The sequence below is a fragment of the Acipenser ruthenus genome, chromosome 50, assembly GCF_902713425.1.
Source record: "Acipenser ruthenus chromosome 50, fAciRut3.2 maternal haplotype, whole genome shotgun sequence".
NCBI classification, from domain to species: domain Eukaryota; kingdom Metazoa; phylum Chordata; class Actinopteri; order Acipenseriformes; family Acipenseridae; genus Acipenser; species Acipenser ruthenus.
This window is the reverse complement of record NC_081238.1, coordinates 974,331-997,354: the sequence shown is the minus strand read 5'-3', so window position 1 is coordinate 997,354 and position 23,024 is coordinate 974,331. Positions and strand designations below refer to the sequence as shown.

General features: G+C 48.0%; 1 protein-coding gene across 2 annotated transcripts in view; it reads left to right on the top strand.

Annotated features, from left to right (window-relative positions):
* The window catches only part of LOC117404456 (insulin receptor substrate 1-B), a 35,880-nt gene that overhangs the window by 3,710 nt on the left and 9,146 nt on the right, over positions 1-23,024 (top strand). The window contains exons 2-3 of one of the 2 annotated variants that reach the window (XM_059015332.1): positions 6,502-9,357; positions 9,851-10,964. In XM_059015332.1, coding sequence (XP_058871315.1) covers positions 6,502-9,357; positions 9,851-9,870 — 2,876 coding nt within the window. In that variant the 3' untranslated portion in view covers positions 9,871-10,964. Of the gene's footprint in view, positions 1-6,501; positions 9,358-9,850; positions 10,965-23,024 lie in introns of those variants that run through there. The other variant, XM_059015333.1, reaches the window with a different exon arrangement.

The window sequence follows — 23,024 nt, the reverse complement described above, 5'->3', positions numbered from 1 at the left end:
ACTTTACCTAGATTGCTCCAGTAAAAACCCAACTGCATAAACGGGTAATTGTATGTAAAAATAATGCGATATCTTGTAACAATTGTAAGTCGTCCTGGATAAGGGCGTCTGCTTAGAAATAAACAATAATAATATTAAATTGACAATACTTAACACTTTGGCGTGATTATATTGACTGGATTTTAATTTCTATAAGCTGTTAATAATACAGCTACTGAACACACAAGGTGCAAAACGCAGATGTCTGCTTAAATAGAGGCAGGCAGCATTAGAGAGCTAACGAGTCCTGGCGTCATTCTCCGTGGTTTGGATAACGTAAGAGCCTGCGCTTCTATGATAGTGATCAAATCGGGCTAGACAGTTAAGGCAGCATAACCCCAGCTAATTCAGTTTCTGACCTGTTATTAGCACTGGCAACGGGGCGATTGGCTCCCTCGCCATTTTAAAGCTTTTAAAATACATTTTCTGACCTTATGCGGTCCCTGTTGATGGGGCTCTGTTGGAGATGGCCGTAGGTACGCCACACAGTTTTTTCCATGGGTCTGAAAAAACCGCTTTTCCAGTTGTGGTGAAACTTGGCATTAACGTCATTTAGCAGGCGTTGCTTGTGCAGGGGTCTGTGCGTCAGCCTGCCCGTTTGTCGCACTGTTATTTTGACGTGTGTCTTGAACTCGGGACGTTATTCCCTACACTGTGAATCGGACGTTGCTGTGATCCAACCTCTGTTTAGGCTCGCGATCTCTAGGTAGTGTTCTGTGCGTTCGATTGATATCCGTCAAGAAATGGATCATTTTTAGTCTTATATCTCTGCGTCATAAAAGCATCTGAATCTGCAGAATTAATAACAGCGACATTTAGACGTGACTTTCGTGGTTAAAGTGAGAGGCAGTTAACGTAACAATACAGTTAAAGAGAGAATTAAAATAAGTTTGACGATGCCAGTTAAAAATCAATCTTTATTTTATATAGCGCCTTTCATAGTGGACCACCATCGCAAAACGCTTTACAAGATAGTGAGGGGCAATGCACATTAAATACAGTGAAATACAGGGCATGAAATACAACAGTACAAAACAATGCAAATACATTAAATACAGGCATAATTCACTAAATGCAAGGCTAGGATGTGAATTCTAGACATTGTGGATGCGTGCGTCATACAGAATCATACGAATAAGATGGAAAAGCTGAAATCAGATATCAGGCTTGAAGAGCATTGAAAGCGAGAGAGAAACAAGCGGGTCTTGAGAGTTGATTTGAAGCGAGCGACTGTGGGAGCCGCACGCACTGAAGCTGGGAGAGAGTTCCAGAGAGTCGGGGGCCGTGACAGCCCTGATGGTGTCAAATGACTGCACAGGCACTCCAAAACAACTTTCCTTCAATTGTTTCCTTCTTAAGCAATCAAATCTGGGACTGTCTCCAGACCAGGTTGTTAGAAGGAAGAACTAATCACTGAAGTCCCCTCCCAGATTTGCGAGATATTGTGTAAGCGTTTCTGCAGTGGCTGTCCACAGGAGCCTTCGCTAGCCTTTGCCTAGGATGGGCTGTGTGTGTGTGTGTGTGTGTGTGTGTGTGTGTGTGCGCGCGCATTTGGCTCAAGCAACTGTTGTGCACAGCGTAGAGAACAGCATTACACAGTCGCCAGAGGTGATCTGATGCACTTCATAAGAAAGACTGCCCATGTATGTGCTTTTGAATTCATTGCTGAAACGATCAGTCAGCAATTTCAAAAGCTTCAGGGCACGGAACTGGCGAAGCCCAGCATTTAAAGGGGCGGCTTGGTTTATTTAAGTTGTTTTTCATTAATGGAAAACCACAAACCGGTGTGTAACTCCAATGTGTTAACGCAGCATAATTCAGCCGGTTTCATTCGACTTCATGAAGCAGAATTATTAATATTTATAATTATTATTTATTTCTTAGCAGACGTCCTGGGTAAGTCCTGGGCGACTTACAATTGTTACAAGATATCACATTATTTTTACATACAATTCCCCATTTATACAGTTGGGTTTTTACTGGAGCAATCTAGGTAAAGTACCTTGCTCAAGGGTACAGCAGCAGTGTCCCCCCCACCTGGGATTGAACCCACGACCCTCCGGTCAAGAGTCCAGAGCCCTAACCACTACTCCACACTCCTGCCCTGAGTTCAGTAGCAAAACTTTTATCAGGGCATAGCAATGTTTCTTTAAAAACTCTGCGTCTGAGACCTATGTAATGCAAAAAAAAACAAATTGAAATGACTTTGTCAGAAGAGCTACAGCTGTAGCTCAATACATTTATCATCCATAACTGAAACCCTCAATCGTGCTAATTTTAGAAACACTGAAACACTGTTTCTAGGTCTCTGTAGCTGATGTCTGCTTGCTCCAGCGGTTTTGAAAAACGGTAAACAGAATGTCTTTTATTTTGTGATGCAGTCTGAGCGTTGCGGCCAGGCAGAGCTTAGTCAGAGAAGCATGGTCTCAATCAGAGACAGCTGTGCCTTTCTGAGAAGCTGCAAAAACACAGGCTGACTGCACACCGAGCCAGAGAGCTTAAAGAGACCCCACACTCGTTTTTATTATTTATTATTATTTATTTCTTAGCAGACACCCTTATCCAGGGCGACTTACAATTGTTACAAGATATAACATTATTTTTACATACAATTGCCCATTTATACAGTTGGGTTTTTACTGGAGCAATCTAGGTAAAGTACCTTGCTCAAGGGTACAGCAGCAGTGTCCCCCCACCTGGGATTGAACCCACGACCCTCCGGTCAAGAGTCCAGAGCCCCTAACCACTACTCCACACTGATCAAGCGTTTAAAATCATCTCACGTGAGACTGCTTTCAAAACCTCGACTTTTAATCGAGTCCTACATTTTGAAGCCGACAAAACCTCTCTAAATTTAAAAACACTAGAACCGGACAGCTAGTCCAGAGTCCAGAGCCCAAACCACTACTGCTTATGAAGCGGAGAAACGAGAGCAGTCTTATGTATTTGATTAATTACAGTTTAATGCCACCCCTTTTCCAAGCTGGATCAATCCCAGATCCATGTTGTGTTGTACACTGAGCGATCGCTATTCACTTAATTGTTAATATACACACATTTATATTGTATAACAAATAAAACGCAGCAAATATGACAACGTAACTACAACCTATTTTTAAAATATATAATCGATCCAGTTGGCTGTGGGGCATTGATAACTTTCTCTGCCACTCCAAAGAACCAGGTCCCATTTTTGCATTCATTAATATTATTATTATTATTATTATTATTTATTTCTTAGCAGACGCCCTTATCCAGGGCGACTTACAATCGTAAGCAAATACATTTCAAGTGTTACAATACAAGTAATACAATAAGAGCAAGAAATACAATAACTTTTGTTCAAGTGTGACAAACCACAATTCAATAATACAGCAGATAATAGTGATAGTTACATCAGGATATGATTAAATACAAAGTACTACAGGTTAAACACTTGGCAGATTACAGTATTCTGAAGTACAGGATTAAATGCAGTAAAATAGGGGGCAGATAAGAGCAAAATAAAGCACATTTACATGCAGGGGTAGCACGTCTCTGATTTCGCCTGCTGAACACAGGTTTAACTGAGCCCAAACTTTTGTTGGTCAACTTGACTTTATTTCTGAGTTAATGAACTTGTAGCTCGAATAAATTCCATAAACCTGCTGACCCAGGATTGACCCAGACCTGACCCAGGATTGACCCAGGCCTGACCCTCCTGCTGCAGCTTATTATTATTAATGAGTCGTTTAGCAGACGCTTTTATCCAAAGCGACTCACAGAGACTAGGAGGGTGAACTATGCATCAACAACTGCTGCTGCTGCAGAGTCACTTCCAATAAGAGCTTGTTTGTTTGACGCCTCATCCGAAGGACGGAGCACAAGGAGGTTCAGTGACTTGCTCAGGGTCACACACACACACACACACACACACACAGGGAGTCAGCGGGATTTGAACCCGGGAACCTCCTGGTTTCAAATCCCCTTTCTCTATCTGCCGGACCCCCAGGCCTCCATGTAGCCTGACCCTACTGCTGCAGCTGAGTTTATCTGTCTCGGATCCGAGCAGATCACAGCCCAAGAAGAACACAAATTACCGTCTGGATCATTGCAGTTGCCGAGGGCAGATTCTTGTCAAACAAGCTACTTCGATTAGGACTGCAGGTCAGATCCAGTGTGCAATCTTGAGATCTGTTGTATTTCCCCTGAAGAGTAAGAACGATCCTGCGTTTCGTCTCGGCTGAGCACACATCCTTCTCAGAGTTCTTGTCTGGTTAGACTGGTCTTGCCAGAGTGAGGACACCCCGCTGCAAATCGAGAACAACACAGAAACGAAGTAAAACTCAAACAATTAACGAGGGAGATTCGTGATCCATGCATTTTCAACCACTTGGGGCGGCCCAGTTAGATTTTTTATCTTAGTTTTCTTTTACGTTCCTGTATTTGCACCGCGTGATTACTTAGAATAAATGGAGTTCGCTGGAGCGTCTAGCTGTTTGTTACTTTTTAGTGTCATTATAATTGTAATCGCAGTATAATTATCATGAAACAAAATAGAGCAAACAGTTCTGTAATTGTAATGAATTCTGATTGAGCCCAGGTGTGGTATGAGATGGTATTGTTATGATAGTCTATTATTATTTTATTTATTAATTTCTTAGCAGACGCCCTTACCCTGGGCGGCTTACAATTGTTACAAGATATCACATTATTTTTACATACAATTACCCATTTATACAGTTGGGATTTTTACTGGAGCAATCTAGGTAAAGTACCTTGCTCAAGGGTACAGCAACAGCGTCCCCCACCTGGGATCGAACCCACGACCCTCCGGTCAAGAGTCCAGAACCCTAACCACTACTCCACACTGCTGCCCACACTCTGATGAATAACTGTAGTCTACGACAGTCAGTCCTGCAGTAAACTACAGTTATTCATCAGCTGGCTTGACTCTTGCAGGTATCCGTGTTCACGGTTTTTGTAATTGCTCATATTTGAAATCGTTCTCATCCGTTCATCGTACTTACTACTTAATGGACTTTACTCATATAAGTAAATATTTTTACTGTAAGTTAACTGCTCTCTGTCAAACTCTCCCTTTCTCTCCTTTTTCTCTCTTTCTCTTCCTCTGTCTGTCTATCTCTTTCTCTCTCTTTCTCTCTGTCTCTCCGTCTCTCTCCTTTTTTCTCTCTGTTTCTGTCTCTCTCTCGGTCTTTTTCTTTCTCTCCTCTCTCTCTCTCTCTCTCTCTCTCTGTCTCTGCATGACTGGTTTAGCAAGCTGCACTGCAGATTCTCAGAAGTGTTTCAGCTGATAAGCAGGTCCAGGGATAGCATTGCGTGCAAGAATATTGCTGGCTGTTTGTTTTTGCTAATGTGATGAAATTATTTCCATACAGGTGTGAGGGATGGAGTTGGCAGTTATTTTTTTTTGCAATGTGAAGCCTAAAATCAGCAGGGTCAGTTAAATGATAACAAACGAACCTAAAAAAAGGACCAATGACTGAAAATGCAGACCCCTGTATACACTGTGCCTGTCTACATGGCAAACCGCCTTGAGCTTTCACACCTTTAATTATACCAGGGGGCGGTTTGATCACCCTGATAAACCACAGCTGGATTTTTAGAGCATTTTACAGCACCCTGGACTGCATCCACCACCTGGTATCCAAGAGTTGCCCCTGCAAACACAGGGTTGATGCAGATGGGCTCACTGGTGCTGTGAAATGTTCTAAAAAAAACTCTTAGCCTTCTGGGTATAACCCTATAAAGTGGATTCCAATGAGGGCCGTATGTGTTTGCACTCTGGGTGTTAATAATTAAGAGTTTAATAGTTAGCCAAGTATCAAACGTTCACCTCCTATCGCTGTTATAAAATATAAGCTACTCAGATCAGGGTGTTGGCCACCTTGCTATTTTCACAGACCCTGATTAGCTTTAATCTTAGATTGCTTTGCCTAAGTTAACATTGAGTAGTCCAGGATAGGAAGTTAATTTTTATAATGGCCATACGGGTATCGCTTGTGCCTCATTTCCATGCACCCCTCGATCCCGGTTCAGCACCCTGCTGCCCCTGATCCTGCGGTCCCGTGTTAATTTAGCCAACCGGGGGGGGGCAGTTCGGACCCTTTCCCAAAACCTGCCGAAGCGTGGAAGTACGTCACGACCCTGACCAATCAAGAGGAGAGTGTGCGTAAACTGTAGTTTTTTTGTCGGAAGCAAATCGATGGCGTCCGTCCTTTCGGTTTTGTAAACGAGCGAACACAACTTCAGCCGCAAGGCATGCTGGGAAAGAACCGCTGACGTCCGTCAAACTCGCGTTGCGTCTTTTTGCAAGGGGAGACGATCAAAGGGAACAGGGGGGAGAACCCGGACTGGCGGTCAGTCCGCGCTCGTTGTAAACAAGGTGTTGGTGATTTTTATTTTTACAGCCCAGTGTGTTTCTAAAACTCTTTTTTTTTTTTTTTTTTTTCTGTTCCCCAGGTAAGGTCCACGTGGAGAGCCCGGAGTACGGCGTGGTCATGGAGACTCCCGGTCCCGCTTTCAAAGAGGTCTGGCAGGTCAAAGTGTGGCCGAAAGGTCTGGGCCAGGCCAAGAACCTGGTGGGGATCTACCGGCTGTGCCTGACCGAGAAGACGGTCAACTTCGTCAAGCTGAACTCGGACGCGGCCGCCGTGGTCCTGCAGCTCCTGAACGTGCGCCGGTGCGGTCACTCCGAGAACTTCTTCTTCGTGGAAGTGGGGCGCTCTGCCGTGACGGGCCCCGGGGAGTTCTGGATGCAGGTGGAAGACTCGGTGGTGGCCCAGAACATGCACGAAACCATCCTGGAAGCCATGAAGTCCTTGAGCGAGGAGTTCCGACAGAGGAGCAAGAGCCAGTCCTGCTCGACCTCCTCCAATCCCATCACCGTCCCCTCGAGGAGGCACCACCCCAACCCTCCCCCGAGCCAGGTGGGGTTCCCCCGCCGCTCCCGCACCGACACCTCCAGCACCAGCAGCAACCCCTCCCCTACCCCGGCCCCCAAGAACGGCCACCCCCACGCAGGCGACGGCCCCCGAACCGAAGGAGCCAGCCCCAACGGCACCACCCCCACCCCGGCCGTGAGATCCGTCCGTCCCTCTGTAAAGACCCCTCTGGGCCTGGCGAAATCCACCCCTTCCCCAGCCCCCGGCTCCGCTTGCCTGTCCTCCAGTACCGCCCTCGGCTCTGAATGTGCCTACATCCGGGAGCTCTGTGCCGGAGGTGCGTCTGCGGCAGGGTTCCCCAGCGATTACGGATCCTCAGACGAATACGATTCCAGCCCCGGGGAGCACTCGCAAGGCCGCAGTTTGACCCCCGACATCCTGGGAGGTTATCACCCGCTAGGAGAGGCCGATTACATCGCCATGGGGAGGCAGGATGGGAGGAGCCGCGGCCCGGCCAATCCGCTGCCTTCTCAGCCGCCTCGGAGGGTGTTGCGCCGGTCCTCCAGCCGGGAGAGCGAGGCCGAGCGGAGGCTGCTAAGCAAACGGGCCTCCCTGCCTCCCATGTCCCTGGAGAAGCTGACCCCGGGCCTGCCTAGGAGGAGGGTCCCGCAGGACTTGGGAGCGGCAGGGGAGGAGGGAGAGGAGGACTATGCAGTGATGTCCCGCGGCGCCAGCCAGCGGCCCTTCGCTCTGCAGGGAGCGGGAGAGAGCTACCTGGACCTCCCCGGGAGCAAATCTCAAGCCAGCGAAGCCCAGCCGACGAGGGACAACGGCTACATGGCCATGCTGCCTGGCGTGGCCAACGGTGGCCAAGACGAAAGAGCAGCTGGACACGCGGTCAAGCTGGACGACTACATGGCCATGACCCCCAACAGCAGCGTCTCCCCTCCCCATCGGATCAACCCCCTGCCTTCCGACGGGTACGTGATGATGTCCCCCAACGGAAGCTGCTCCCCAGACCAGAAAGGGGGTACCTGGGGCGGGCACCCGCTAGCCGGGGCTGGAGGGAGCAGCGTGGACAGCAAAGCCGGGAGCGACTACATGAACATGTCCCCCGTCAGCAGCCGGTCCTCCTGCAGCACGCCCCCCGACGTTCTGCTCCCCGACCCCCCGAAGATGGTCTACTCCTACTACTCCCTCCCGCGCTCGTACAAGCACGCCCCCCCCGCCGCCGCGCGATTCGAAGGAGGCGCGCAGACCCCCACCCCCACCGCCGCCAACGACAACCCGGCCCGGTCTTGCGTGACCGGACAGAGCAGCAGCCGGCTCCTCTCCTCCTCCTCCTCCTTCTCCAGCTCCGCCAGCAGCGAGAGCCTGGGAGAAGCAGAGGAGCGTCCCGGGAGGTCTTTCTCGGGCGCCGTGGGGAACGGGCAGAGGAGAGGCGGGCAGCGTAGCCGTCCCGTCAGCTTGTTCATCGACGTGTCCAAAGCCAGCACTCTCCCGCGAGTGCGGGAGACCCCCCTCCCCCCAGAACCCAAGAGCCCCGGGGAGTACGTCAGCATTGAGTTCCGCGGAGGCGCCAGTGGAGACTTGGGACCGTCAGTCAGGCTTCTGCGTAGACCTCCCTCGTGCTTAACCGGCTACCACGACCCGCTCCAGCAAGACCTGCTGGGATCCGAGTACGTCAGCATGGACCTGGGGCCCCCGTTAGCCCTCCCGGGCTACCCCGCGGTCGAGGAGAGGAGGCCGGTTCTGTCGAAGCCCAGCCCCCACGCTGGTCCGGCCAGCGAAGCGGCCAGCGAACCCTGTCGGAGAGCCGTGCCTCTGGAGTCCCCCACTTTCGAGGACTACACAGAGATGGCTTTCAGCGCGGGCTCCCTGACCCCCAAATCTGCCTCCCCCAAAGAGGAGCCGGCTGGGGGCCAGGCCGATCTGGGGCAGGTCTTCCCCCTGCCCAAGCTGAGCCCCAATCCGGATCAGGGGGCGAAGGTAATCCGGGCGGACTTGCGTCGGAGGCACTGTTCCGAAACCTTCCTCCAGCAGCACAACCCCCCGCCCCTGGTCTTCGCGGATCACCCGCAGGTTACCAAGCGACTGGGGTTCGAGAGCGTCTGGGGAAAAGGGGAAGCTGGCAGCGAGCCAAACTCCCAGTCCTGTCTGCTTTTCTACCCCTCGGCTGCAGCCCCTCCACCTCCCGCCAGTGTCTCCATGGAGCAAGGCCTAAACTACATCGACCTGGATCTGGCCAGTAAGGAGCTGGCCCACCCGGCTCTCGAAGGAGCAGCGTCCGGCCAGCCTGCCCCTCCTCGGCTCTACTCCTCTCCCCTGTCTAACGGAGGGACCCCTGCCTTGGCTGTCAACACCTACGCCAGCATCGACTTCCACAAGTCTGAGGAGCTGAGGTCGCACCAGAGCAGCGGCAAGGACGGCACAGGTGAGGCAGGCATGGGCTTTGATTCCTTTGTGTGTGACTGTCTTTGTTAATGTCCTTTTCATTTCCCCCTCCCCTCGCTGTTTCGAGAAGTTTTGTTCTGAGCGGTTCTGCGTTCTGTTGCTCTGAATCTGCCTCTGTTTGGAGAATCGTGGTTGCCCGTCGTGTTTTATGGCGTTTTGTTTGCGATGGTTTTCAGCGGTTCCAGGCAGGGTTGGGGTTCAATTCCTTTTTAAAATCAGTTTTTCATTCCTTGGAAGGACTTTGGAATTGGATTTTATATTTTAGAGACGACATAATCGTTGCGATTTGTTCAACTGCTTTCATTTGAATAATAATAATAATAATAATTATAATAAAAATATATTTCTTTTTTTATATAGCGCCTTTCATAGTGTTCCACCATCACAAAGCGCTTTACAGAGGCAGGCTGTGAACTGTGCATTATATGCAGAGTCACTTCCAATAGGACGTTGATTTAACATCTCATCCGCAGGACGGAGCACAAGGAGGTGAAGTGACTCGCTCAGGGTCACACACAGCGAGGCAGTCAGGGGCAGAGGTGGGATTTGAACCGGTGACCTTCTGGTTACAAACCCTGGACATTAACCAATGGACCGCACTGCCCAGTTTCTCTCTAAATCTGCCTTCGCCTGGCTTTGAGCATGCCTGGAGACTTTTATAAAATCCTTGTTCTTTTAACACTGTGTTCAGATAATCTGCTGACTCAGTGCGTGGCTGGGTGTGTGTGTGTGTGTGTGTGTGTGTGTGTGTCGGGGGTAACGTCTCCACCATGCCTGCTGTTTAGACTGCAGAGATCCAGCCAGTGGGACTGCGTTATCTCCTCCGTTAGAATCGTGGGGGAGCAGCACGCTGTGTTCTTTGCACTGGCTCCAGATTATAAGGTTGTTTTTGATGAAGGAGACGGCTCCATGCTTGCCCTGTTTAACTGAAAAGGAGAGGCTATTATTAATGAGTCATTTAGCAGACGCTTTTATCCAAAGCGTCTTAGAGACTAGGGGGGTGAACTATGCATCATCAACAACTGCTGCTGCTGCTGCACAGTCACTTCCAATAGGACCTCGTTTGTTTGACGTCGCATCCGTAGGATGGAGCACAAGGAGGTTCAGTGACTTGCTCAGGGTCACACACACACAGGGAGTCAGTGGCTGCTGCAGAGTCACTTCCAGTCTTGGTTTTACACCTCATCTGTATGACAGTATAAAAACAGCAAAACCAGTCCATCATTTAGAAGTATCTCGCCAGTGTGGTGAGGCAGTTGAAAACACAAATAGATTGTTGGTCTGTTCTGCACACAAGTCTGGAGCGGTCCTGCTAAGATTATACAGTGCCTTAGTTAGACCCCACCTAGCTTACTGAGAGGTTAAAAGATCTCTTTGAAAAAAGAAGGGATAGATGAGACTGGATTTGAAGTCCTTAGAATTATAACGGTCACTGGGGTGTATTTGAAAAGGAACTTCTGTTGGGAGTTCTTTTGGTATTTATAGACTCCATAGCCTTATAGAGTAATAAAACCGATTAGGATCGTCCTTGCTACCGTATCCTGATTGTACGAATCTGCGTTAATGCGATCAATTGAATCCCCCCCCCATTCTGCAACAGAGGGGGATTCATGTATTTAAATTTTGAGTTCAGTTTGTTTGTTAATATTTACCCCCCCCCCCCCCCCCCGAGCTGAGCAGAATTGAATTCCTGGTTAACATCTCATGAAAATCAAAAGCAATTATTACTGCTCCAAAAAAATTTTTTTTGCGTTGTCGTTGTCTGCTGAGGAAGATGTGTTTCAGTGAGTGGGGTTTTCCCTGGCACAGGCCCTGTATCTGTAGCAGCGGGATTTAAAACGCGTTGACTTCGCAGTTCACCAAGAAAGCTGACGGGGAGCGTTTTCTTTTGAAGAGCTTGTTTTGACAAGCCTTCCTCGAGGCTCTTTCGAGGAATTCACAGGAACGTCCTTGCTCAACACAGATAAGCAGGTCAGGACAGCAAGATCTAGAATCTGGATTTAAACTTTGAGCTCGGGGTGGGGGTGAGGGTAACGTTGCTGGTGCTAAGAGATTAGAAAGGGAATTTTAAAGCCTGGGTCAGCATTACTGTACTGGGGATCTGAGAGCCAGCTAATTCAATACAGTCTAGTGTAGAGAACTCAGTGCTGTACTGGGGATCTGAGAGCCAGCTAATTCAATACAGTCTAGTATAGAGAACTCAGTGCTGTACTGGAGATCTGAGAGCCAGCTAATTCAATACAGTCTAGTATAGAGAACTCAGTGCTGTACTGGGGATCTGAGAGCCAGCTAATTCAGTACAGTCTAGTATAGAGAACTCAGTGCTGTACTGGGGATCTGAGAGCCAGCTAATTCAATACAGTCTAGTATAGAGAACTCAGTGCTGTACTGGGGATCTGAGAGCCAGCTAATTCAATACAGTCTAGTATAGAGAACTCCGTGCTGTACTGGAGATCTGAGAGCCAGCTAATTCAATACAGTCTAGTATAGAGAACTCAGTGCTGTACTGGGGATCTGAGAGCCAGCTAATTCAATACAGTCTAGTATAGAGAACTCAGTGCTGTACTGGGGATCTGAGAGCCAGCTAATTCAATACAGTCTTGTGTAGAGAACTCAGTGCTGTACTGGGGATCTGAGAGCCAGCTAATTCAGTACAGTCTAATATAGAGAACTCAGTGCTGTACTGGGGATCTGAGAGCCAGCTAATTCAATACAGTCTAGTATAGAGAACTCAGTGCTGTACTGGGGATCTGAGAGCCAGCTAATTCAATACAGTCTAGTATAGAGAACTCTGTGCTGTACTGGGGATCTGAGAGCCATCTAATTCAATACAGTCTAGTGTAGAGAACTCTGTGCTGTACTGGGGATCTGAGAGCCAGCTAATTCAATACAGTCTAGTATAGAGAACTCAGTGCTGTACTGGAGATCTGAGAGCCAGCTAATTCAATACAGTCTAGTATAGAGAACTCAGTGCTGTACTGGGGATCTGAGAGCCAGCTAATTCAATACAGTCTAGTATAGAGAACTCAGTGCTGTACTGGGGATCTGAGAGCCAGCTAATTCAATACAGTCTAGTGTAGAGAACTCAGTGCTGTACTGGGGATCTGAGAGACAGCTAATTCAATACAGTCTAGTATAGAGAACTCAGTGCTGTACTGGGGATCTGAGAGACAGCTAATTCAATACAGTCTAGTATAGAGAACTCAGTGCTGTACTGGGGATCTGAGAGCCAGCTAATTCAATACAGTCTAGTATAGAGAACTCAGTGCTGTACTGGGGATCTGAGAGCCAGCTAATTCAATAGTCTAGTATAGAGAACTCAGTGCTGTACTGGGGATCTGAGAGCCAGCTAATTCAATACAGTCTAGTATAGAGAACTCAGTGCAGTACTGGGGATCTGAGAGCCAGCTAATTCAATACAGTCTAGTATAGAGAACTCAGCGCTGTACTGGGGATCTGAGAGCCAGCTAATTCAATACAGTCTAGTATAGAGAACTCAGTGCTGTACTGGGGATCTGAGAGCCAGCTAATTCAATACAGTCTAGTATAGAGAACTCAGTGCTGTACTGGGGATCTGAGAGCCAGCTAATTCACTACAGTCTAGTATAGAGAACTCAGTGCTGTACTGGGGATCTGAGAGCCAGCTAATTCAATACAGTCTAGTATAGAGAACTCAGTGCTGTACTGGGGATCTGAGAGCCAGCTAATTCAATACAGTCTAGTGTAGAGAACTCAGTGATGTAGTGGGGATCTGAGAGCCAGCTAATTCAATACAGTCTAGTATAGAGAACTCAGTGCTGTACTGGGGATCTGAGAGCCAGCTAATTCAATACAGTCTAGTATAGAGAACTCAGTGCTGTACTGGGGATCTGAGAGCCAGCTAATTCAATACAGTCTAGTATAGAGAACTCAGTGCTGTACTGGGGATCTGAGAGCCAGCTAATTCAATACAGTCTAGTATAGAGAACTCAGTGCTGTACTGGGGATCTGAGAGCCAGCTAATTCAATACAGTCTAGCATAGAGAACTCAGTGCTGTACTGGGGATCTGAGAGCCAGCTAATTCAATACAGTCTAGTATAGAGAACTCAGTGCTGTACTGGGGATCTGAGAGCCAGCTAATTCAATACAGTCTAGTATAGAGAACTCAGTGCTGTACTGGGGATCTGAGAGCCAGCTAATTCAATACAGTCTAGCATACAGTCTAATGAACTCTGTAACACTAAATTAAAAATTTCGACTTCACCCAAATACACCCCGTAGCACATTAGACAGTGAGTCTGAGATTTAATGACAGTTTTAAGCCTCAGAAGAATAATTTTTTGGCCAGGGAGTCTATTGTAAGGGCTGTGTTAATAATAGCATGAAAGGTAAGCAACACTCTCTACAGATAACAGCACTGTTGCCCTGAGTGGGAGTTTGGAAGAGACTTCAAAGCAAAATGCTGCACTTGCATGTTTCTGCTAAACTAATGCAAGCCTCTAAACTGTGTGAGGCAGTGTAGCATTCTCTGAAGACCCAGCCTTCGAACCCACTCCTTCCTTCCTGTGACCCTGTGTGCTAGCGAGATGATCTGAAAGGCACGTTCGTGTGACGCGGGAGGCTTGACTCTCGCTGCTGAAGCGCTTTCTGGTTTTCTGCGTTACCCGTCAGTCTGTTTTTGTTTTTCTCACATTTGTAATCCGTCACCACGTTTTCATTACTGGTCTGAAAACCATTACAGCGCCGAGTTACTGGAAAATGCAGTCAGGTTTGACTGGCACTGGGTTTGAAATGAGACTAGTACGTTTCCATCTGCAGCGGATCTGAGATCAGTTTCAACTGGGACTGTGTGTGTGGTACAGTAACGCGGTGTGTGTCTGTGTCTGTGTGTGTCTGTGTCTCTGTGTGGGTGTGCGTCTGTGTGTGTGTGTGTGTATCTCTGTGTGGGTGTGCGTCTGTGTGGGTCTGTGTGTGTGCGTTTGTGTGTGAGAGTGTGTGTCTGTGTCTCTGTGTGGGTGTGTGCGTTTGTGTGTGCGTGTGCGTGTGTGCTTGTGCATGTGTGTGTGTGCGTGTGCGTGTGCGTGTGCGTGTGCACAGCCCCAGTTAGCATTGCAGCGTGGCAGAACTTGATCCCCACACTGATGGTGGAAGTTACCTGAATCTCCAACTGCAGAAAAACTAATAACATGTAAAACATGAGGGCTGGGAATATACTGTCAGGGGAATAGCAGAGGTTAATTAATACACAGCGATTAGACAACACTTGATGCACACAGGCTGGCTTGTGTGTGTAATGCAGGGTTGCAGATTGGATTGGAGACAGCAGATGGAACCGGACCCAGTTTGATACTGGGAACGAGGCGAGGTTGGGTTTTACTGGTGCAAATGGATCGCTGTGATTCTCACCTGTATGAAGTTTAAAGCCCAGTTTCACTGCAGTTCATTTAGTTGCTGGGCAGCTTTGATTTATCAGTCAGCTGAGGTCCTATCACTGGAAAGTCAGGCCACGTTATCAAAGTTGCGTTGCATAAACATTGCAGACCAGCTACGACATTAATTATTAACTTTTAATAAATACAATCTGTTGCAATTCTGATCAGCAGGGTTTAAGTCAGGAGGTGTTTCTTAACACAGAAAGGATTTATACAGTAATCCGTCGCATATGGACCAGGGTCACGGCGTTGATGTAAAAAGTCAGATATCCTGTTTTAAATCCCATTCCACACAGCTGTAAACAGCGACTATAGTCACACAATTCTTGTTTGGAGATTCAGCTTTTATTCGGGAGCTCCCCTACATCCCTTGTTCAGAAAGATACAGGGTATGAATGCTTGTGACGGGGTAGCTGTCTGCCGTGTGGGTGCGTGCGTTCGCTGCTGAGTGACAGGCAGGAGATCGAGACGGAGGGTGAAGGAGATACGCCCCCCGCAGGCAAGGAGGAGTTATTACAGATCAACACACTGAACAGCTCCCGTGACGCTACCAGCAATGGCAGCGCATGGCGCACAGACAACACAGGGTAGGAAAACTGTGGTGGGGTCTACACGCTCTGAACTAATCTTCTCTGTTCGATTATAAACCAGCGTTGCTGAAGAGATTGATCATGGTGGATGAACGGTGAGGGTGGATATGTGACGGATTACTGTATATATAAAGACTAGAAGAGGTTTTTTTAATCCGTCCCTCATATGAGGTCGCCGTGGATGACAAAGTACTCAAAATGACCTTAAAAAGAGTTTCAAAGTCATTTCTGCACATTTACAACTATGGTAGTTCCCATTAACGGTGAAACAACTTCAGTTTGATAGATGTTTGTTGTCCGCACTGTGTTTCTCTCTCTCTCTCTCTCTCTCTCTCTCTCTCTCTCTCTCTCTCTCTCTCTCTCTCTCTGGTCCAGGCAGCAGGGGGTTAAGTAACCCCCCCTCCTTCCCCCTCCCCCCAACCTTGGTGCCCACCAGCTGCACTTTGAATCCAGTCTCGCTGTCCGATAATCTCCCCATTCAAAAAGCCGGCAGAGGGGAGGAAACTAGCCACTCAGAGTGACACTTAGATTGAGAACCGTGCTAATCTATCCTACTGTACTGTGCAGGGAGAGGCAGTTACTGAAGCTAGAAGAGACTGAGTCAAGCAGACCAGCGTTTGGGCTCTAGTGCCTTCATCAGTGTTATTGAAACTAGAAGAGACTGAGTCAAGCAGACCAGCGTTTGGGCTCTAGTGCCGTCATCAGGGTTATTGAAACTAGAAGAGACTGAGTCAAGCAGACCAGCGTTTGGGCTCTAGTGCCTTCATCAGGGTTATTGAAACTAGAAGAGACTGAGTCAAGCAGACCAGCGTTTGGGCTCTAGTGCCTTCATCAGGGTTATTGAAACTAGAAGAGACTGAGTCAAGCAGACCAGCGTTTGGGCTCCAGTGCCTTCATCAGGGTTATTGAGGTGAAGCGACGATGTCTAGTCAGTGCTGTTAAAAGCTCCTCAAAGCAGACAGCTGCAAATGGAATGGAGTTTTGTGTCAGAATGAATTAGTGTCTGACAGGTGTGTTGGGGTACAGCTCCTCTCCTCCCCCGCTCCCCTCTCCTCTCCTCCCCTCCCTGAGTCTGTGTGTGTGTGTGTATCTGTGTGAATATGAGTCTGTGTGTGTGTGAGTGTGTGTGTATCTGTGTGAGTGTGTGTGTCTCTGTGTGAGTGTGTGTGTCTCTGTGTGTGTGAGTATGAGTCTGCGTGTGTGTGTGTGTGTGTGAATGAGTCTCTGTATGAGTGTGAATATGAGTCTGTTTGTGTGTGTCTGTATCTGTGTGAGTACGAGTCTGTGTGTGTGCGTGTGAGAGAGTGAGACGGATCGTAATTAACAGACAGGAGTGTCTGGGAGTGAAACAGCTGCTCGCTGTTCCCTGAGTGACACCCAGCCTGCCTCCTCCTCCTCTTCTCATAAGCGTTCCGTGCTGTCTGTAGTTTTCATCGACGTTGTCACATGACCCCTGAGTGACGCACTCAGCAGGCAATGCCAGCACACTGCATTACAGCTTCACATAGACCTCACTGTCTTGGGTAGCTGCTGTAGTTCTGTGCAGGGTTTTGTATTAGTGTTACATAGTGTGGTCCTGCCAGCATTGCCCAGTGTACAGGACATTACAGCACCACCTGTGTAAAGTGTTAGATTTTGTCTGCTCAAACTACCTATTTAGGGCAGAAGGAAATGGGTTATTTTTTGAAATAACGAGAAAGTAACCGCAAGTAATTCGTTTTTAAAATTAAGCAAAGCATTACATAAAACAAACAGTGTTCTCTAAAACTTGAACCAGTGAAACACTGATCCAGTGAAAAGATATTCTGTTACAGTGCCAAGTGTGAAAAAAAAATAAAAAAAACGCCCTGCTGTACTAGATGCGTTTCTGCAGTTCTTTTTGATGGACGTCCGAAAATGTGTTCCTGTAAGATACTGTAGGACTGTGGGGGTCCCCGAGGGTCTCCCCTGGTAAAGGCACGGCCGCGTGGTGTGCAGGGGGGAGTCACACAGTCAGGGGAGCGCAGGGGTCCCCGAGGGTCTCCCCTGGTAAAGGCACGGCCGCGTGGTGCGCAGGGGGGAGTCACACAGTCAGGGGAGCGCAGGGGTCCCCGATGGTCTCCCCTGGTAAAGGCACGGCCGCGTGGTGTGCAGGGGGGAGTCACACAGTCAGGGGAGAGCAGGGGTCCCCCAGGGTCTCCCCTGGTAAAGGCACGGCCGCGTGGTGTGCAGGGAGGGTCACACAGTCAGGGGAGCGCAGGGGTCCCCGAGGGTCTCCCCTGGTAAAGGCACGGCCGCGTGGTGTGCAGGGAGGGTCACACAGTCAGGGGAGCGCAGGGGTCCCCGAGGGTCTCCCCTGGTAAAGGCACGGCCGCGTGGTGTGCAGGGAGGGTCACACAGTCAGGGGAGCGCAGGGGTCCCCGAGGGTCTCCCCTGGTAAAGGCACGGCCGCGTGGTGTGCAGGGGGAGTCACACAGTCAGAGGAGCGCAGGGGTCCACGAGGGTCTCCCCTGGTAAAGGCACGGCTGCGTGGTGTGCAGGGGGGAGTCACACAGTCAGTGGAGCGCAGGGGTCCCCGAGGGTCTTAATACCAGCTTCCAGCACAGCTGGATACATAGTTTTCCAGATAAATAAAAGTGTAGCTTTAATAAACACAGTACGAATTCAAACAGGGTCTCGTTGTTGTTTTTCGCCGTGGGCGAGATTCCCAGAGCTCCCTGGCGCGCGCCTCTCTTTGTCGCCCCCCAGGGAAACCTCAGTCTTGGCTCGGTCAGAAGATTGTGTTCCTTTCTGTATTTTTTTTTGGCCGAGGCGTCACTGCAGTGTGATACAGCGAGGAGGGAGCGTGCTGTCCCATTCATTAGCACATTAGGAAGAGGAATCAACAGATTATCTTCAAACACGTGTCACAATTTCAGAACATCTTGTATCCGATGGAACAGGGTTTCCCAGCCCCGGTCCTGGGCTCCTGAGCTCTTAATTACTAAACCAGACCCTTAATTGAACTGATCATTTGTTTAATTAGACCTTTTAAATAGTTTTCAGCTCTTAAGCAGCTGCAGATTTGAAGTTGGCTGTAACATAAGAACATAAGAAAGTTTACAAATGAGAGGAGGCCCCATTCAGCCCATCTTGCTCGTTTGGTTGTTAGTAGCTTATTGATCCCAGAATCTCATCAAGCAGCTTCTTGAAGGATCCCAGGGTGTCAGCTTCAACAACATTACTGGGGAGTTGGTTCCAGACCCTCACAATTCTCTGTGTAAAAAAGTGCCTCCTATTTTCTGTTCTGAATGCCCCTTTATCTAATCTCCATTTCCCTGGTCCTTGTTTCTTTTTTCAGGTCGAAAAAGACCCTTGGGCCGACACTGTCAATACCTTTTAGTATTTTGAATGCTTGAATCAGATCGCCGTGTAGTCTTCTTTGTTCAAGACTGAATAGATTCAATTCTTTTAGCCTGTCTGCATACGACATGCCTTTTAAACCCGGGATAATTCTGGTTGCTCTTCTTTGCACTCTTTCTAGAGCAGCAATATCCTTTTTGTAACGAGGTGACCAGAACTGAACACAATATTCTAGGTGAGGTAACGTTTTAGAAGTAACTTGAACTCTGCAACTGTTTAAGAGCTGAACACAATAAATAAAAAGATCTGATTAAGCAAGTGGTCAATTCAATTAAGGGTCTAATTAAGTAATTGAGGGCTCATTTGGAATTAAAACCGACCAGGGTGGGGAAACCCTGCTATAGAATATAGAGCACAATTACAAAGTTTATTTTTGTTTTATATATATTTATATAAATATGACACACACAGGATTTGTCATTTATATCCTTTATATACCTACCTGCATGAAAACCTCTGAGTGTGAGAATTATTGATTATTATCCCAAGCGACTTAGACTAGGGGGTGAACTCTGCTTCATCAACAACTGCTGCTGCTGCTGCAGAGTCACTTCCAATAGGAACTCGTTTGTTTTACGTCTCATCCGAAGGACGGAGCACAAGGAGGTTCAGTGACTTGCTCAGGGTCACACACACACACACACACAGGGAGTCAGTGGCCGAGCCGGGATTTGAACCTCCTGGGTTCAAGCCCCTTTTCTTTAAGCGCTGGACCCCATAGAAAGGTAAGGGGACAGCTGCACAGCACGGCGAGTTTGTCTCTTCTAAACGAATCATGTTTTCTGAATGAAGATTGAGAGTCTCTCTCTCTCGTTGGCATGTTTCCACGCCGCGCATTCCCACACTGAATGGGGCTTTGTCTGTCTTTAGCCAATTACCAGAATGACTTCCCACTAATTACAGGACTGGAGGAAACAGCCCTTTAATAAAATGTGCTTTTGTGTTTCGACAAAAAGGACGTCCCTTGGCTTTATTATTTTTGTAATCCCTAAAAGACTGTGCTGTACATGCTACAGTTTGCACTAAATACAATAAAAATAATATCTTTATTTTTCTTTATATAGCGCCTTTCATAGTGTTCCACCGTCACAAAGCGCTTTACAGAGGCAGGCTGTGAACTGTGCATTATATGCAGAGTCACTTCCAATAGGACGTTGATTTAACATCTCATCCGCAGGACGGAGCACAAGGAGGTGAAGCGACTTGCTCAGGGTCACACACAGCGAGGCAGTCAATGGCAGAGGTGGGATTTGAACCCGTGACCTTCTGGTTACAAGCCCTGAACTAGAACAGGCCCGCCAAGAGAGAGAGACCGCAGTGTTGTAATCCTCACTGAAGCATTGAAAAGACAAACAGAACAGGTTCTATAGGCAAGAGGTTCAGTCCAAGGCGGTTCTGATGAGGGTGTGATGAGAGTCCAGCGAAGGGCAGCCAGACTCGTCCCAGGGCTCACAGGAGAGAGAAATGAGGAAAGAACTCACTCTACTGAGCCTGGAACGAAGACAAATTAGATAGGACTTGATTGATGTCTTTAAAATCTTAAAAGGAAAACCTAGTCAATATTTAAGACGCAGAAACCAGGATCAGAGGACCGCAGCTGGAAAGACTTAGGACAGAGGGAAGGAAACGCTTCTTCACACAGAGAGCGGTGAGGTGAGGGGATGGAATGGGTTACCCAGCCGTGCTGCTGATGCAGAATCACTGGGATCCTTCAAGACCCGACTTGACAAAGTTCTGAGATCAATCAGCTGCTCGGAACCGGACCAGCTCTGATGGGCTAAATGGTTAACATTTTTTTTTTTTTTTTTTTTTAATGGAAAATTTTTTCGAGGTGGACTGCATTCACTAACAGCTGTGAGATCTGCAAAGGACTGCTAAAGAGTTAAGAGGCAGTGAAGCAGTCACTGGAGAAGGAGAGCTTTCAGAGAGCTGCTAGGCTAATGGAAGAATGTCTTTTTTTTAAAAAGCCTGTGCTATTACTCCCTGCTGATTTTAGTGTTTCTGTGAATGCTTGCCTTGTGCGTCCGGGGGGGTAGCAGTGATTTCTCAAATCAAAGCGTCACTCTGAAGCGAGCTGCCCCGGACCTGCGGGCCGCGTGATTCAGGAAGTCCAGTCGCGGTTCCGATCCATTGACATGTAAATGATGTTCGAGAACATTAATAGAAAATGGTTTTAGAAGTGTGTGTATTTCTGTCTGTCTGTGTGTGTCTCTGACTGTGTGTGTGTGTGTGTGTGTACAGTGTGTGTTTCTGTGTGTGTGTGTGTGTTTCTCTGTGTGTGTGTTTCTGCGTGTGTGTACACTGTGTGTGTGTGTGTTTCTGCGTGTGTGTACACTGTGTGTGTGTTTCCACATTGCAGAACAGTGTTCCATGGTTCTGCTCTCTCCTCCCCTCTCGCTCGCTCTGTGACGGTGGTAATCTTTCACACAGTGCCCCGGCCAGGCCTCCCTGTGTCTCCAGGCAGACTGAGCTGTCAGGGGAGGGGAGCGGAGAGGAGGAGGGGCTGGGGGTGAGCCGAGGACACGGGCACTGTGCCAGCACATCACCACCGCGGTGTGCTGGGCAAGGTGGCTTTGTGTTCACTCTCACACACATTGTCTATTTCCAGAGCGAGCCTTTCACTCTGCCCTGCGCCCAGGGAGGGGAAGGAGGGATGAGGGGACAAGGAGGAAGGGAGTGGGGAGGGGGGCACATTTGAGGTGAAAGATAGTTGTATTGGGGGGAGGTGTCATTGAAAAGATATGGGGTTGAGGATATTTTGACTTGAGTTCTAGACTGTTCTAGAACGGTTCTACAGCTGTGGCAAAAGTGTTGCATCGCCTAGAATTTTAGGATTGAGACATTAATTTAAAATATATATATGAACATAATTTTAAATATTTTATTTAACGTCATGTTATCAAAGACAATGATCTTGCAAAAGTCTACCGGAAGCCAGTAGTATTACATGTTCTATTTAGAGATGTCACTTTTTAAAATGTGTACGTTTTTTCGTGAAGTATGTGGAAAACTACAAAGCGGTGTGTAATTCAATATGTTAACGGAACATTATCCAGCAGGTTTCATTGGACTTTATGAAGCAGAATTAGTTCATTCTATATAGAGGGGGATGTAAAACCTTTGTCCAGAGCTGAATTGTGTTCTTGAGGAGTGTGAGTCGGTGTTGAAAGAGGATTGTCCTCGGTCTGAAATCAACGGTCCCTGTTTGCTTACCCACCTCCCCACACACAGGCCATTCAATTACATGTGAAAACTGGATAGACAGAAATGCTGTATTAACTGGATCTTTTCAAGCAAACAGTCTAATTTAACCAGAGTTAATTGGATGCATCTATATTTTTTTCTTGTCCTGTAAATTCAGTTTTGTGCTTTTTTTCTCAGATCCATTATTTATTCATCTAATTGACAGAGAGTGCAGTTCTCTTTCCTGTACTGCTAGAGCACTCTGCAGTGTGGAGAGTGGAGTTCTCTTTCCTGTACTGCTAGAGCGCTCTGCAGTGTGGAGAGTGGAGTTCTCTTTCCTACACTGCTAGAGCGCTCTGCAGTGTGGAGAGTGGAGTTCTCTTTCCTATACTGCTAGAGCGCTCTGCAGTGTGGAGAGTGGAGTTCTCTTTCCTATACTGCTAGAGCGCTCTGCAGTGTGGAGAGTGGAGTTCTCTTTCCTATACTGCTAGAGCGCTCTGCAGTGTGGAGAGTGGAGTTCTCTTTCCTGTGCTGCTAGAGCGCTCTGCAGTGTGGAGAGTGGAGTTCTCTTTCCTGTACTGCTAGAGCACTCTGCAGTGTGGAGAGTGGAGTTCTCTTTCCTGTACTGCTAGAGCGCTCTGCAGTGTGGAGAGTGGAGTTCTCTTTCCTGTACTGCTAGAGCGCTCTGCAGTGTGGCGAGTGGAGTTCTCTTTCCTGTACTGCTAGAGCGCTCTGCAGTGTGGAGAGTGGAGTTCTCTTTCCTGTACTGCTAGAGCGCTCTGCAGTGTGGAGAGTGGAGTTCTCTTTCCTGTACTGCTAGAGCGCTCTGCAGTGTGGAGAGTGGAGTTCTCTTTCCTGTACTGCTAGAGCGCTCTGCAGTGTGGAGAGTGGAGTTCTCTTTCCTGTACTGCTAGAGCGCTCTGCAGTGTGGAGAGTGGAGTTCTCTTTCCTATACTGCTAGACATATCTAAGAAACCATGTGAGATAGTAACTTCATATTTGCAGTGTTTATCAGCTGTGATTTCAGTTGGTTTTCTTGCTATGGTTGTTGCTCTGAAGTCCTGGCTCGGTATATTATTAT